Genomic DNA, 16,865 nt, shown 5'->3' on the forward strand with positions numbered 1-16,865 from the left:
AATATATATATGAATATATATATATATATATATATATACACACACACACTCATATACACAATACAGCCTGTATCCATCGAACGTTCGTTCATCGCGCATGCTCAGAACATGCACAATCACTGAACGACCGTACACACGATAGATGGTCAACGATCATCGTCCAATCCGATCCGCCGGTCCGGTCGTTCATTTCCAATGACTATCCTCGTTCGTCGGCGTCGTAGGTTACTTATTTTACAAACGATTTTTGGCCAACCGGTCGTTCTTCGTTCGTTCGTCGTTCATTTCCAACGATAAAAATTGGACGTGTGTACGCAGCTTTAGACTACACGGACTGTTTCCCCAGCGTTTAAGGCTTAGACTATACAGACTGTTTCCCCAGTGTTTACCCTGAGGCTTTTAAAGCCCATGTTTGAATTCCCCATGCATTCCAATAGGCTAATCTACACCAGGACGTTTCCTTCAGGTACGTTCTAGAGCGTTATCTTAAACGTTGCTTGAAACGTTTAAAAAATTAAAACGCTGGATAAACACGGGAAAACGCCTCATTAGAACTCAATGGAGGCTTTTTCAAGTGTTTTTAAGCTTTTATCAAAGCTTCCATTGAAAACAATGGGGGCTTTTATAAACGTTTTTAGCAGGACTTTGGAATCTTGAAGCTCCCTTTAATAAGGAGACTCCCAGATCTCCACCACACCACCCTGGGGAATGAGTACAGGGGTACATAAAACCGCTTACTCATTCCCTGAAAGGGTTAAAATATATGTAAAAAATAGGATGAGGCTTTAATGTTAAATTATTTTATTAAATGTGTGTGTGTTTGTGTAACTAAACTTTTTTTTTTACAGGTTATGCCAATGACAGGATGATTTCCAGGGCTGCAATGAACACAGCCCTGGGAATCCTCCTGACAGTGAGGGATCGCAGGGCACTAGGGGTTAAATGAGGACAAGCCTCTCCATTCACCCCTAGTGCTCTGTGATTGGCTGAGGTTTTACGTTTCCCAGCCATTCAGCACTAGACATGAATGGGGAGACTTGTGCCCATTCATCTCTAGTGCTCTGTGATTGGCTGCAAAATAGGAAACCCTGATGACAGCTCAAGCATCATCAGGATTTCCCTTTCCTCAGCCAATCAGGGAGTAGAGCAGTCAGCGGAGCTCTGCTATGCTGACAGCTCTGCTCCCCTGATTACTCCTGCAGCCCTAGAGGAGCTGTGACGTATTACAGATACAGAACATGTAACAGCTCCTCTAGGGCTGCGGGAGTAATCAGGGGAGCGGAGCTGTCAGCATAGCAGAGCTCTGCTGATTGCTCTGCTCCCTGATTGGCTGAGCAAAGGGAAATCCTGATGACAGCTCAGGCATCATCAGGATTTCCCTCTCCTCAGCCAATATCTGTAATACATGTCACAGCTCCTCTAGGGCTGCAGGAGTAATCAGGAGAGCGGAGCAGTCAGCATAGAAAAGCTCCGCTGACTGCTCTGCTTCCTGATTGGCTGAGGAAAGGGAAATCCTGATGATTGAGCTGTCATTAGGGTTTCCTATTTCTCAGCCAATCACAGAGCAGTAGAGGTGATGAATGGAGATACATATCTCCACTGAACCTCTATTGCCCTGGTATAGCCTGCGGTTACAGTTAATTGAATGCACGTGCTTCCAATTAGCTGTAACCGCAAAGTTCCCACAGTCTGGGAATCCCACAATGACATTATGATTCATAATGTCATTGTCGGATAGCCTGTAAAAAAAAAAAAAATCATTAAAAAAAAAAACACACACTAATTAAATTCATTTAGGAAAAATTTTTATTTTTTTTTTAAACTTTTGTTTCCCGAATTTTTGCAGTCGAATCCCTTGTTTTTCGGGTCGGGTCTCTCCGAATTCGAACAGCCATATTCGGGTCTAATATGAGGACAACCCAAATTCCAACACCTACTTGTTTTACAGCCACAGAATCTGGACATTTTACAGTCAAGAAATTACCCATTAAATTGTGAGGTCAAATGTGAGGCCATCTATGTAGCCAAAGCTACACAAAACTGGGTCACAATGATACCAAGCACACCAGTGGAATCTATAACAAAATGGCTAAAAAACTAAATTTTTTAAGGTGCTAAAATGACCTAGCCCAGAGTCAGTATGATCAGTGCTATGTCAGTCAGTATGATCAGTGCTATAAGTGCTATGGCAGGACTTAAGGAGGGTTGTGCATAAGCAAATGTCCCCAAGAATGTTGAAGCAATGAAGCAATGTTGAAAAGAATCGTAGACCACATTCCTCCAGAACAATGTGAAAGACAACTAGTTATCCAAAAAACAATTACCTCAAGTAACTGTTGCTAAAGGTAGTTCCACAAGCTGTTGAATCATGATGTACCTAATTTTTCACATATGGCTTCTCCATTTTAACTTCATTTTGGTTAAACAATGACACAGTGGAATCTGCTGTGTTTTATACCAAAAGTTAGATTTAATAATTTTAGAACTTTGCTTTGGACCAGATGATTTATTATGCTCTGATATGTCAAACCTTAAAATGCTGGTGCACTCTATTTTTCTCTGAATGTTGGTATTTTGTTCCATACCAGGCATTTTCAGACATTTGCAAGTGGCTGCAAATGTTTTGATGAAATAAACTGCTTGTAAAATCCATTTGCAAAACTAAAAAGGCAGAAATGTTTTTAAGCATTTTCAATTCAGGTATTTGTGTAGCTTTCAAAAAAAGACCTTCCATGTAGCATTCCTTTCACCAGTCAAATAAAGGAAAAAACTAAGGAATAAAAAAGTACCAATGTGGTAACAAGCTATTTAGTTTTGCAAAATAAAATGAAACAAATATAAAAATGCTTTCACAAATAGAAGTGTTAATAGTGTATATTTTGCTTTAATTTTTTATCATTGCTTCAAATGCTCCTGTCTCTTATGTAATAACAGGTACACTCAGCGTTGAGATCAGAGCTCTGTGCTGGACATGCCATCACTTAAATGACTACTTGTTCTTCTTTACACTGGAAAATGGCTGGATGTTCGAAGTCCTTGTCCTGGTACAGAATATTTTTGGGGTCAATCAGATGCCTCCTTGATGGTATTGCATTATGGATAAGTATCTGCTTGCATTTTTCAACATTGAGGAGACAATTAATCATGTCACAAACAAATTTCCCAACTCAATTTGCAGAAATGTAGCCCCAAAAAAGACCATTTCTGACCAGACTTCTCCAGTAGGTGGGTGTACCTGGGTTCCACAGATTTCAGCAAGTTTTGAGCTGATGGCTCTGCTGTACATCTTCTTCTTTTAAGGGAAGTAAGCATGGTGTGTCATTTATATTTGCATATTGTAAACGTTTAAGCATTTATATTTGTGAAAGCATTTTTACTTTACATCTTTGTTTTCAATATATATTCTACACCTACACACACACACACACACACATACATTGTAAATAAGTAATGGCATGGTATTCTTGCAACTACTTTATTTTTAATATACTTAACTTTTTCTTTTTTTTAAAGGTATGAAGATACCTGGAATTAAGAAAAAGGATTGATAACAAGTTCCAGGAACTATAGAAAACAGATTGCACATATTGTTTAGCTGCTAATATGCCTCAGAATAGATGTATGATTGTTATCTGGCACAATGTTTATATAGCTTGTAGTTGAAATATGTTTTCAAAATTTTTCCTGTAAAAATAATTCTAGGACCAATTCACAAACGTGCACTATGGACATATTTTATGAATCCTGCAGTTGAATTAGGATGTTGCAATGCCAATTTTGCTGAACGTTTTTATGATGTATATACCTGGGAAACACCAATCCCCCTACCTTCCCCCTTTAGGGAGTTTAGCCATTGAAGAAAAAAAATCTCTTTTTATAGTAAGGTGGAATGCCCTGGAGCTGCACCTGTCTCCAATTTGACAGATCCAAGATGTCTTGTAAGGCATAAATACATCCTACTGGTAGCCAACAACCATGCAAAGAAGATCATTTAGGAGCAAATGATCCATTATACCCAACTCAGAAGTACCAAACTGCTTGACCCTGTATAAAGGGAAAAAGATTTATATAGGCTGAACCCATGTGATTTACATTTTTCTCCTTTAAATATTAAATAAAATAAAGGTTATATATATTATAAATAAAGGTTTTAAAAACACTCCATTGATATAATTATTCACATTCATTTTGATTGTAATATATATTGCCCATCTGCTTGACAAACAGCCAGCAATTCTCATTTCAATTGGAATCTATAACATAGCCAGTGAAAGTCAGAGTTGTAAAATGTACATTTCTAAAAATAAAAAAAAAATTCTCAATGCCTAAAATATTTAAGCTGAAAATCATTTTTGATGTCATGAGAACAGTCAATGGAAACAAAAATCATTGACCCAATGAGGGTTGCATATAAAAATCACACTGAAAATGTAAATATCACTTAATGAACACATTTGCATGAATTTCATCACAACTCATAGTTTGACTCTGTGGTATGTATGCACTCCTGACAACAAACTGGTCATTCTGTGGGAAGTATTGTTTACTATGGCGATACCAGACTTTCATGTCTGTCACATGTGCTCAGTGTGAACCTACTCTCACTTGTGAAGAGAATGAGGCACCAATGGCGAACCTGTAAATTATTGGTTTCTCTACCAAATGCCAATTGAGCCACATGGTGTTGGACATTGAACACAGATCCCACTACAGGATGAAGTGTCCACATGCCAACCTTGTGGAGGTTGTTTAGGATGATTTGGTTAGAAACATGTACACAAGTAGCCTGCTGGAGGGTATCTTGTAGATCTCTAATAGTGTTCCTCCTTTCCTTCCTTGGCCAGAGATGTAGATAGCAGTCCTGAGTTTGGGTGTTGCCATTCTACTTTCTGTTCAGCTCCCCTTGTGCAAAGTTTTCTGATATTTCCAAAATGCTTTTGACACTCTACAAACTGACAAACCGATGCTTACAGACTGGTAATTAGGTAATGTTTCAAAAATATTTATCTTATAAGTTGAGAAAGGCCTTGCAAGTTAAAATTATGGTATATCTACTTTATATGAAAATCTAGTTATAAACTGTTGTTCAGGGTTTTTAACAACCTAAAATCTTGAATATCTCCTAAAACAGTGGTAATTATACCCTGACCACATTCATATCATAACTTACTTCCCTCCTATTGGGTTAGAATGTGAGGAGGACTGGTGCTAAACATTTCTTATGAGCTACCATGTTACTAGCCCTGGCCCTCATATTCTAGAAGTATGTGGAACGTAGGAAGAACAGACTTATTGCATAGTTGCTTGAAGCTCCAGGCTCCAAAGGCAAGTGGTCCAATAAAGAAAACCAGAAAGGACCCAGAATAAAGACTGCCAGTAAATTTGATTGGTAAATCTGAAAGTACTAACAGCATTTTCATAAGGCTGTCAGCAAAGCCAATTCATTTATTTATTGTAAATGAAATTCAGTGCATTTTTACACATTGTTAATAATTTCTGTGGGATCTTTTAATGCCTGTTACAACATAAAATAATGCAGCAATATTAAAACAAATCATCTGAAACATGCCAGTTTGAAAATCAGTTTTTCAGTTAGTGATTGTGTACTAAATTTGCCTCTGAGCAAATATAGAAAAATATAATTTGGTCAATACAAAAGTATCTAAAAATATATAAATACAATGTGTGTGTGATGTCAGCCAAATGCTAATTTTTATATGGTATTGTCAATTGTTTACTGTATACTTATTTTCTGGTTGTAGAAAGTGTCATATTTCATACAGTGTTCCCATACACAACTTCAATAAATATATATACCTGTACAATTTATTGTGCGTCTATTTTTCTTTTCCATTTTTTATTTTTGTTACACTTATTATCTTTACCTATTAGCTGCTCAAAACTGACCTTATCTGACTCACGAGCACAACAACACAAAATGCAGGGCCAACATGATGGCCAATTATTTATCTGGCAACATGAGGGCAGAGACCTAGAAGATATGCCATATATAATTTTTTTTATCCGATATGCTCCAAAGTGCCAAATTATTTAATTGTGAACCCAATAAATTACTGGGGTCAGGAATTTGTCTACCCTTGGATGTCATGGGAGAGTTTTCAGTGAGTCAGGTAAATTGTCACTTCAAAAGACTATGCTGTGTTCAAGTGTGGAGCATTTACTGTTCATTTAAATGAATCAGTCCTAGATAGGTGACCTATTTCAGCCACCTATTCCTTATGCCAAGTGATTGCACCACCACCCTGTCAGTACTTGCCTCCAGTACAATCTCATAGTGACATCCAATGACAGACAGCAGCCACTTTTATTTCTGGTGCTTTCAATTGCAGAGTGCATGCATACATCTTCTGCAGTGTCCACCTGCAATATGTTTCCCACCATTCCAAGCATGCCACATATCAGTGAAGGGGATCTGTGTGCTTATAAATTTTGCTGTCCTGCAGTTACCTGTAGTTCTTCAGCAGGTAGTCATGTCTGAGCACTGGGAGCTGGAAAAGTGCAGGCATCGGCCAACCTCACCTGCTTATTGCTATAACACTCAATCTGCAATCCTCACCAGCCCGTCTATCATATATCGTAAATAGTCAGGCCCAGACCAGATGCTCACTGCCCGTAATAGCTTTCAGTTCCTGTCGTGCTGTAGGTGCATAATTGTTGAATATTTGTTGCCAACCCTTGCTTTGTTTAACACTCTGTTTGCTGCCTACAGGTCTTGAGATTTGTCAACTCTTTGGATACCTCGCCTAGGTTGTTGTTGTATGACCTTGGCTCTGTTCTATGAGCTGTTTTCGCTTAACGATTTGAATTTATGTTATAGCCTTTGTCATCGCTGTGGACCTGTCTGCCAAGCAGGCTTACTGGTCATTTGCCAGTTCTTGTACCCCCCTAAGCAATTCTTTACATATTGAAGTCCTGGGGGCAACCAAGAGCTGGGATGGCACAACCAGCTTTTCAAGGCTGAGCAGGGACTTAACTATAGATGAAGACTTTGGATACATATTGGGGAAAAGATTAGGAGCACCTCTAGTGATCAGTTAATTGGAACCTTACACTGATGGTCAGTAAATGTTGGGTTAGCACAATTTATTATCAATAATGTCTCACCAAAAATAATGCTTTACAAGTATATACTGGCATATGTTTGCAACAAGTTTTTTGATCATCTGCCAAGCCAATAATTTCAGGTGGACTCCTTGGCCGAATTCAACTTACTAAGTATCTTTTTTTATAGCTTATAAGTTGGTATTGCATACAATAGGCTAGGGGATTCAGAGAGTACGAGAGGCTGGGTGTATTACAGGATTGGTTAGGGATCTCCTTCCTATAGATGGATGTTATGGGGTATATACCACCTGTGTGGGGCCAGGCATGTCCCAATTTACTCCTTTAATGAGACAGAAAATCCTTAGGACAGCGCTACAACATGTACGCCATGCACTATTCACAGTATTAAGTGCTTTGTATGGAAGGCAGGGAGAATGTACATGAAGCAGCTACATTAATGGGTCACTAAGAGGAGACTGAAAAGGACCAAGACAAGGACATAAGCAAAGACCAATACAGAAAACAGAAAAGGGGGATATTTCATAAAGAGGTTTAAAGGTTTCATAAAGAGTTGTTTCTTGAGCTAATTAACAGTAGTGTTCCCAAATCAGACATTGATGGGATCCCCACTACTGATCTGTTCAAGCGCTAGAAACAACTGAAGGATAATGGGAAGTTACAGCCAGCCAGACTCAAGAAGGTATTGACTAGTGATGTAGAGGAAATAACCCCTCCCTTTACTCCTCCTCAGAAAAGAGACAATCTATACAAGGAGGCACAGCAGCTCTAGATGATTATGTTACAACACATGCTTTCTCCAAGAGAGAAAAAGTGTGGGGTGTGCCACAGCCCATTTATCACTGACTAGAGGATAAATTCTCTGCTTCGCTGATCAGAACTTGTGCAAAGAAATCAGGGGATAGACACCCATATGTATCAGTAGCAATTTATTATCAAGGACAATCACAGTCACAAAAGGTTACAGCACTTTTAGACACAGGAGCTGAAGTTTCTTTGTATCACAGCAATTGTAGACCCAAAGGGACAAACACTACATGAGTAGCAGTAGAAGATTTGTGAGGCAAGACTACATGGGCTGTTAAGGTTTGCTGCAGACTACAAATAGGCAATGGCTTTAATGCTAACATTCTTGTATCTGAATTGCCAGACAACATACTAGCAATGGATATCTTATGGGGCCAGACTATCCACACTATGACAGGAACCTATGTGTTTGGCACTTCAGTTCATTCTTTTGCTGTGTTTGCAGTCAAACCCATTGTGAGGGGTCATGCTAAATGGACACCAGTGTACATTCCACCCCTGGGGCACACATTTCATTTAAAGCAATATTGTGCTTTCCATGCCCTATTGGAAGCAGGTGTGTTCAGACCAGCTATCAGCCCTTTTAATCTACCTGTCTTTCTAGTAAGGAAACCTGATGGATCTTACAAAATTACAATTGACTAACGAGGGTTAAATAAAGTGGCTCAGACAGCGAGAGATTGGCATGCAGTACTTGATTTAGTTTCTACCCGTTGGGGGCACTGGTAGGTGTACCATTATAAGAATAGCTCCATTTACTTGGTTTATGGATTCTATTGATTAAGAAATTCAGAAAATGCTAAGACACTATTTATTTAAAGGAGATACTCTTTATAGTCTCTTTAAGGCAAAGCCTTTAATACACCTACCCTGGGAGAAAAAGTTTGGTTTATCTTTATCACTATTGTTGGATTGTCAGTTCAGAATGTACATACAATAGTGAAATTTGCTGAATGGTTTGACAATGTTACAGATGAGATGTTTGACACAAAATTATCAATGATGCATTGAAGTGGCATACCAAAATAATAGCTCAGTATAGGCTTGTACTGGACTGCTTCACAAGGAGGAATGTGTACAATCGTGGGTACGGCTTGTTGTACTTACCTGTCACAAAACTACACTACAGTTTATTGAAGGCCACATTGAACACATGAGACAAATAAAAGATACATTTAGGGAAGAATATTCAAAACTTGGAATTTTAAAATTGCCAAATTGGCTGTCCTGGTTGAATCCTTCTAATTGGTTATGGATATTGTTACAGACTTTTCAGGTTAATGTGGAAAATGTGGATGAAACTTTGTTTCTAAAACCAAAAGGAGCTTCCAGATACGAAATTAAAACAATGTTACAACATTGTAACATCTTGCCTTGTGTTGTCTCGGCTCATCTTGTATTGGCTTGTCTTGTCTTGCCTTGTCTTGTCCCAGGCTCGTCTCTTTGTCTTGTCTCGGCTCATCTCTCTTTGTCTTGTCTCGTGTCACTCAGGCTACCACAGTCTCAGTAAGCTAGTAAACATCTCTGACTGCGTCTGGAGTGATTGCTGTGCTTTATTGCAATTGTGTTTTTTTTTTTGCTAAATTCTTTGTGTGTGCTGTATACTGTGTGTGCTGGTATAGTATAAGCTAAAAAGAGTCCTCATTAAAGGTAAAGTTTTTCTTGATTTCTCTATGTAACGTTATTTTCTACATGTTAAATAGTACAGTACAGTGTTTAAAATAAATGTTAATTTTTTGGGTTATGAGAACTGATTATTTCTATTTTCTTTATTTGTTTAACTGGCATCCCTATTGTATTGCACCTGGGCGCACAAATCTCAACCAACTCCAAGAATCCCTTCAACAATCATCAAAGTCAAACACAAGAAGGTCAGTCTGGTAAAGGGAGGTCCAGAAGGATGAGGCAGAAGGCGTAGTCGGGGACAATCCAAGTAGAAACATCCGCCTCTTGCAGAAGGACCCTTGGACTGTGCTGTACTGTGCATGCCCGCAGGAATGCTGGGGCACGCGCAGTACCGTGCACAGCCACAGGAATGCTAGGGATGCTGTTTGGCCAAACAGTAGTTCAGAATGGATCCCTACGCTGTGAGCAGAGCGGCTGCAGCTCTGGCTGCGCTGGCTGCCTGCGATCCCCCGGATAATGGCAGGTGCGGACAGTGCGGGGTCGCTGGCAGGGTAAGTCCTTTACACTTAAAAGGTAAAATACTGGTAAAGGATAATCATTGGTCAGTACTGGTCAAGCACTGGCCATTGCTTCAGTTCCTGAGTAGTTTTTAAACACAGTGCCACACAATTAAATAGTCTTAACCAGAAAATATTGTATGCAACATGTTTTTTGATTATCTGCCAAGCCAATAATTGCAGGCTGACTCCTTGGCTGAATTCAACTTACTTCCACAGCTAAGTATCTTTTTTTTTATAGCCTATTAGTTGTTATTGCATTGTTTTATCTATCTGTCTTCATTAACAAATAGTATAATCTTTACATTTTACTTGCAAGTCTATATTTTATGTCTCTTTGTACACTTCAAATTTATCCCATAAATATTTACATAAATTTCACAAATTATATCCGTGACATAACAGTTAAGTAACCTCTAGTGTTGGTCGAATAGCTCACTATTTGATTCGACCGCTATTCGGTCGAATAGTGCAAAATTATTCGGTTGAACGAAAGTTGAATTTGAACTCCATTAAAGTCAAAAGGCAAAAATTTGGGTTGTTTTTCGGGACTGTGTAGAGCTTCTACAGCCTATAAATACATTTAAAAAGACATGTCAAGACCCCCCCAGCTCTGCACAACACTGTACAAGTAAATAAAAAATAAGGCTTTTTAAGGCTTTTTATGTTGCTGGCAGGGCCAGAGAGTGGCCTGGCCACGAGGGGGTTCCTCCGGTCCAAAAATTAGCCACCAGGTTTCATCTCTCCGTTACAAGCCATACACAGGCTTCAGAGTACAGGCAGAGATCCCTGAGGGGGGTCTTTCAGTCAAAAAATTAGCCAGCTACACAGCTATGTTATAGGTTACAACTGACAGTTGGCAGCAGCAGGAGGAGGAGGCGGTGGGCAGTGAGACGGAGCAGGGACCGCATTGGTAACCGGCATCTAGAGCTGGGTGTAGTGCATCATCAATGCCACCTAGATGTCTGTATTACCATATTTAGGAATGGAGTACTGACAGGTGACAGCACCAACAGCAGGAGGAGGAGTCGGTGGGCCCTGAGACAGATCTTGGACAGCATTGGTAACTGGCATCCAGAGCTGGTTACTGGGCAGGCGGCAGCAGTAACAGCATGAGAAGGAGGCGGTGGGCCCTGAGAAGGAGCAAGGACGGCATTAGAGATTGAGGCCATCACCTATATGGACAGTGTAGAAGCTGTAGCTTTGGAAGACATGTTGGATGAACGAGATTCCAATCTGTCCCTACCTACTATGTAGCGAAGCCACATGAAAGAAAGCGGGCTTGGCGAAATCAGCGGGGAATGAAGACCCTGTTGAGCTTGAGTTTAGTCTGGCATATGGACCTGGGTACTAGGCACTGCCTGCCCACTGCCCAGTACTCAGCTCTAGATGCCAGACTAGACTCAAGCTCAACATGGTCTTTCCCCGCTGATTCCGCCAAGCCCGTTCCCTTTCATGTGGTTTCGCTACATAGTCCCAGCGCACATTAGGAATTGGGTACTCTAGCACTTCACCAGCTTTGAATCCAACAGACATGGACATGTTGCTTTTCACCAGACATTTGGGGCTCAGCACCTCGAATAAACAGGTGGTCCAGGTTGGTTTTGTACGTTTGCAGTGATTGCTCATGATACCTGATAACATCCTATATACACGAGTTAATGATGACAACGTCGGGCTGAGATCCATGTTCAAAGTTGGCTAGCACACTCTCTATGTACTACGAAGAGACACGGGTAAGGAAATAGAACCGTACAAGGTGGTGGTCAGTTCTCATTAAAGATGCAATACACCCAGCTCTAGATGCCAGTTACTAATGCCTTCCACACTCCTTCTCAGGGCCTGCTATCGAGTGAAAGCACATGAAAGGGAACGGGCTTGGCGGAATCAGCGGGAAAAGAAGACCCTGTGAGCCTGAGTATAATCTGGCATCTAGAGCTGGGTATTGGGCAGTGGTCATGCTGCAGCAGTAAGAGCAGGAAGAGTAGGCAGTGGGCCTGAGAAGTGTGGATGGCATTGTTAACTGGCATCTAGAGCTGGGTAGTGGGAGGAGGAGGCAGTAGGCCCGCGGACGGAGCAAGGACGGCATTAGTGGTTGAGGCCATCACCTTTATGGACAGTGTAGAAGCTTTAGCTACTGGAGACATTGCTGTGTAGGGGACTGCCTTTACCTGTCTGTTAGCTGTACCTTTGTAAAATGCAGCATGGACAGTATTGTTAACTGGCATCTACAGCTGGGTACTGGGTACTGGGCAGGCGGCAGCAGTAACAGCAGGAGGAAGAGGTGGTGGGCTCTGAGACAAAGTGTGAACGGTATGAGTAACTGGTATCTAGAGTAGGGTACTGGGCAGACGGCAGCATCAGTAACAGCAGAAGGAGGAGGCGGTGGGCCCTAAGATGAAGTTTGGACGGCATTAGGAACTGGCATCTAGAGTTGGGTACTGGGCAGGCAGCAGCTGTAATAGCATGAGGAGAAGGCATTTAGCCCTGAGAGTGTGGACGACATTAGTAATTGGCATGTAGAGTTGGATACTAGGCAGGCAGCAGCAGTAACAGCATGAGTAGAAGGAGGTGGGCCCTGAGACCAGGTGTGGACGACATTAGTAACTGGCATCCAGATTTGGTTACTGAGCAGGCAGCAGCATTACCAGCAGGAGGAGAAGGCGGCAGCCTCTGAGACCAAGTGTGGATGGTATTACTATCTGGCATCTAGAGTTGGGTACTGGGAAGGCGGCAGCTTCAGTTACAGGAGAAGGAGGAGGCGGTGGGCTGTGAGACGGAGTGTGGACGGCATTAGAATCTTGCATCTAGAGTTTGGTACTGGGCAGCAGGCAGCATCAGTAACAGCAGGAGGAGGAGGCGGTGGGCCCTGAGACAGAGTGTGAACGGCATTAGTATCTGGCATCTAGAGTTTGGTACTGGGCAGGCAGCAGCATCAGTTACAGCAGGAGGAGGTGTGGACGACATTAGTATCTGGCATCTACAGTCGGGTACTGGGCAGACGGCAGCATAGTTTACAGTAGAAGGAGGAGGCTGTGGGCTCTGAGATGGAGTGTGGAGGGCATTAGTATCTGGCATTTACAGTCGGGTACTGGGCAGGCAGCAGCATCATTTACAGCAGGAGGAGGAGGCGGTGGGCTCTGAGACAGCATTAGTATCTGGCATCTTCAGCTGGGTACTGGGTACTGGGCAGGCGGCAGCAGTAACAGTAGGAAGAAGAGGTGGTAGGCTCTGAGACAAAGTGTGGACGGCATTAATATCTGGCATCTAGAGTTTATTACTGGGCAGGCAGCAGCATCAGTTACAGCAGGAGGAGGAGGCGGTGGGCTCTGGGACCGAGTGTAGATGGCATTAGTATCTGGCATCTAGATTTTGGTACTGGATAGGCGGAAGCATCAGTTACAGCAGGAGGAGGAGGCAGTGAGCTCTGAGACAGAGCGTGGACGGCATTAGTATCTGGCATCTACAGTCGGGTACTGGGCAGGCGGCAGCATCATTTTTCAATGGAGGAAGAGACGGTGGGCTCTGAGACGGCATTTGTATCTTGCATCTTCAGCTGGGTACTGTGTACTGGGCAGGCGGCAGCAGTAAAAGTAGGAAGAAGAGGTGGTAGGCTCTGAGACAAAGTGTGGACCGCATTAGTATCTGGCATCTAGCGTTTATTACTGGGCAGGCGGCAGCAACAGTTAAAGCAGGAGGAGGAGGCGGTGGGCTCTGAGACGAAGTGTGGATGGCATTAGTATCTGGCATCTACAGTCGGGTACTGGGCAGGCGGCAGCATCAGTTACAGCAGGAGGAGGAGGCGGAGGGCTCTGAGATGGAGTGTGGACAGCATTAGTACCTGGCATCTACAGTCGGCCACTGGATAGGCGGCAGCATCAGTTACAGCAGGAGGAGGCGATGGGCTCTGAGACGGAGTGCGGGCAGCATTAGTATCTGGCATCTACAGTGAGGTATTGGACAGGCGGCAGCATCAGTTACAGCAGGAGGAGGAGGCGGTGGGCTGTGAGACGAAGTGTGGACGGCATTAGTATCTTGCATCTAGAATTGGGTACTGGGAAGGCGACAGCAGTAACAGCAGGAGTAGGAGGCGGTGGGCCCTGTGACGGAGCAATGACCGCATTAGAGGTTGAGGCCATCACCTCTGTGGACAGTGTAGAAGCTGTAGCTATTTGAGACATGAATGGATGAATGAAAATCACACTTTCCATACCTACTATCTAGTGAAATCTGCGGGGAAATACATACATTTTTTATCATTTGTGGATATCTAGCAAGTGCTATCGCAGTTAAATCTCTGTATTTGTTTCACATACATTTTTTTGGGTTTTAGGATACATACCAAGTGCTATCAGAATAAAATATCTGTTTTTTTGGAGAGAAATATATTATTTTTTACGGCCTTTTGGATGGATACCAAGTGCTATCAGAATTAAATATCTGTATTGTTTGTAGAGAAATACAAACATTTTTATAGCTTTAGGGATATATAGCAAAGTGGGATCAAAACTAAATCTCTGTATTTTCTGGAGAGAAATATAGAATTTTTATGGTCTTTTGGATCGATACCAAATTCTATCAGAATTAAATATCTAGATTTTTGGGAGAGTACAAATTGTTATAGCGTTGGGATCAGAATGAAATATCTGTATTTTTTTGAGAGAAATACAGAAATTTGTATGGCTTTGGAGATATATAGCAAAGTGCTATAATAATAAAATATCTGTATTTTTTATATATAAATACAGAAATGTTTAGTTTTTTGTGATAGATTGCACTTGCAATCTATCAAAATAAACAGGAACATTTCTGTATTTCTGTAAAAAAATACAGATATTTTATTAGGATACCACTTGCAATCTATCAAAATACAGAGAAAAAAAAATTCTGTATTTTTGTAAATAAAACATACAAATATTTAATTCTGATGCCACTTGCAAACTATCAAAATAAACAGAAACATTTCTTTAAAAAAAATACAGATATTAAATTCTGATACCACTTGCAATCTATCAAAATAAACAGAAAAATGTCTGTATTTCTGTAAAAAAATACAGATATTTAATTCTGATACCACTTGCAATCTATCAAAATAAACAGAAAAATGTCTGTATTCTGTAAAAAAATACAGATATTTTATTCTGATACCACTTCCAATCTATCAAAATAAACAGAAACATTTCTGTATTTGTGTAAAAACAATACAGATATTTAATTCTGATCCTAGTTGCTATCAAAAAAGCCAGAAAAACTTCTGTATTTCTGTAAAAAATACAGATATTTATTTTTGATACCACTTGTTATCAATCCAAAAAGGACAGAAAAATGTATGTGTTTCTCTACTAAAAATACAAATATTTAATTATGAATCACAGCTTCATTACAAGTGATATAGGCCTCAAACTAGATAGAGGCAGAGAGCCTTGAGGGAGGTGCTCCGTAAAAAAATTAGCCAGTTACACAGCTCAATTGCAAGTTATAGGCCTCAGAGACAGAGTAGAGGTAGAGGGCCACAAAGGGGAGGAGTAGAAGGGGATGACGAAGGCTGTGAAAGTGCTCTTCCCATTAAGGTGTCATCAGGCCGTGCAGCAGTTGACGACTAATCAGTACACTCTACATAGGGAGGGTTGAAGTCATTGCCGATCGATGTCCTATTCATTTTAATAAAAGTGGTTTGGTCGATATTTTCTGCGGAGAGCCGAATCCGCTTGTCACTCACTACGCCCCCAGCTGCACTGAACGTTGTTTCAGATAACACACTTGCGGCTGGGAAGACAAGGATCTGAATGGCATATTCTGCCATGACATGACTTCCACTGAAAAAAAGCCTGCATAGTGTGGCTTAGACACCCATGCTGCTTAAGGCAGTTGTTTGGCCCCCAGTGCTGGTGGAACTGCCATGGGGATCCCTGCTGCTGCTGCTGCTGCTGCTGCTGCTGACAGCCGGAAAGGCTGAGCCCAAGTCCCTTACAAGCGCTTCTTGGTATTGCTGCAATTTAGGGCCCCTGTATTGGGGCAAGATGAGTTGTTGTATCTCAGGCTTGTAACGTTTATCCAGTAATGTAGCAATCCAATAGTCGTCAGTCTTTGTTTTTATGTGTTGTATGCGCGGATCTTTGGCTATGCACTCCTGCATGAAGGCTGTCATGTTGCTCAAACTCCCCACAGCTGAGGTAATTCTGGACCCACACTCCTGTGAGTCGATTAGCAGCACAGGGTCATCCTCCTCCGCCTGGTCTTGACATCCACGGAAAATGCCGCCTCGTGTTTGGGTGGATGGATGCCATGTACCCTCAATATCCTCCACTGCCCCTTCCTCCCCTTCTCCCATGCCTTCAATGTCCTCCTCATCCTCTTCCACCTCCTCCTCTTCCTGGATTTGGGGTGCACTATGCCTAGTAGGCACGCATGTCCGAGATGATGTTTGAAATGTCATCTCTTGATGCAGCGTTCTCTCTGTGTCATGTCCGAGATGCACCATCATCTATTCCAGCAGGCATATGATGGGGATGGTGTCACTAACACATGTCTGATCTCTACTGATACAATTTGCAGCCACTCCACAGGGCTGAAGAAAGGTAGTGTAGGTATAGGTCTGAAATGAACAGACTCTGCCACGTAATCCACCACCGCTTTCTCTTGTTCAACCAGCCGCTGCAGCATGTAAAAGTTGGAATTCCAACGTGTGGCCACATCACAAACTAACCGGTGCACTGGCAGGTTGAGATTTCACTGTAAATCCACCAATCTGGCACTGGCTGTGTACAACCAGCGGAAATGCGCTGACAACTT

At 41.7% G+C, this 16,865-nt stretch overlaps 1 protein-coding gene across 8 annotated transcripts in view; it reads left to right on the forward strand.

Annotated features, from left to right (window-relative positions):
• Positions 1-5,825, forward strand: part of TMEM273 (transmembrane protein 273) — a 93,090-nt gene extending 87,265 nt beyond the window's left edge. For 6 of the 8 annotated variants that reach the window (XR_011922598.1, XR_011922597.1, XR_011922600.1 and 3 more), the window contains one exon: positions 3,514-5,825. Coding sequence is in view for 1 of the 8 variants with exons in the window: in XM_072425187.1 (XP_072281288.1) it covers positions 3,514-3,535 (22 nt within the window). In the remaining 7 variants the exon portion in view is untranslated. The other 2 variants (XR_011922596.1, XM_072425186.1) reach the window with 2 other exon arrangements.
• Positions 5,826-16,865: the final 11,040 nt, after the last annotated feature.

The sequence above is a fragment of the Pyxicephalus adspersus genome, chromosome 10 (assembly GCF_032062135.1).
Source record: "Pyxicephalus adspersus chromosome 10, UCB_Pads_2.0, whole genome shotgun sequence".
NCBI lineage: Eukaryota > Metazoa > Chordata > Amphibia > Anura > Pyxicephalidae > Pyxicephalus > Pyxicephalus adspersus.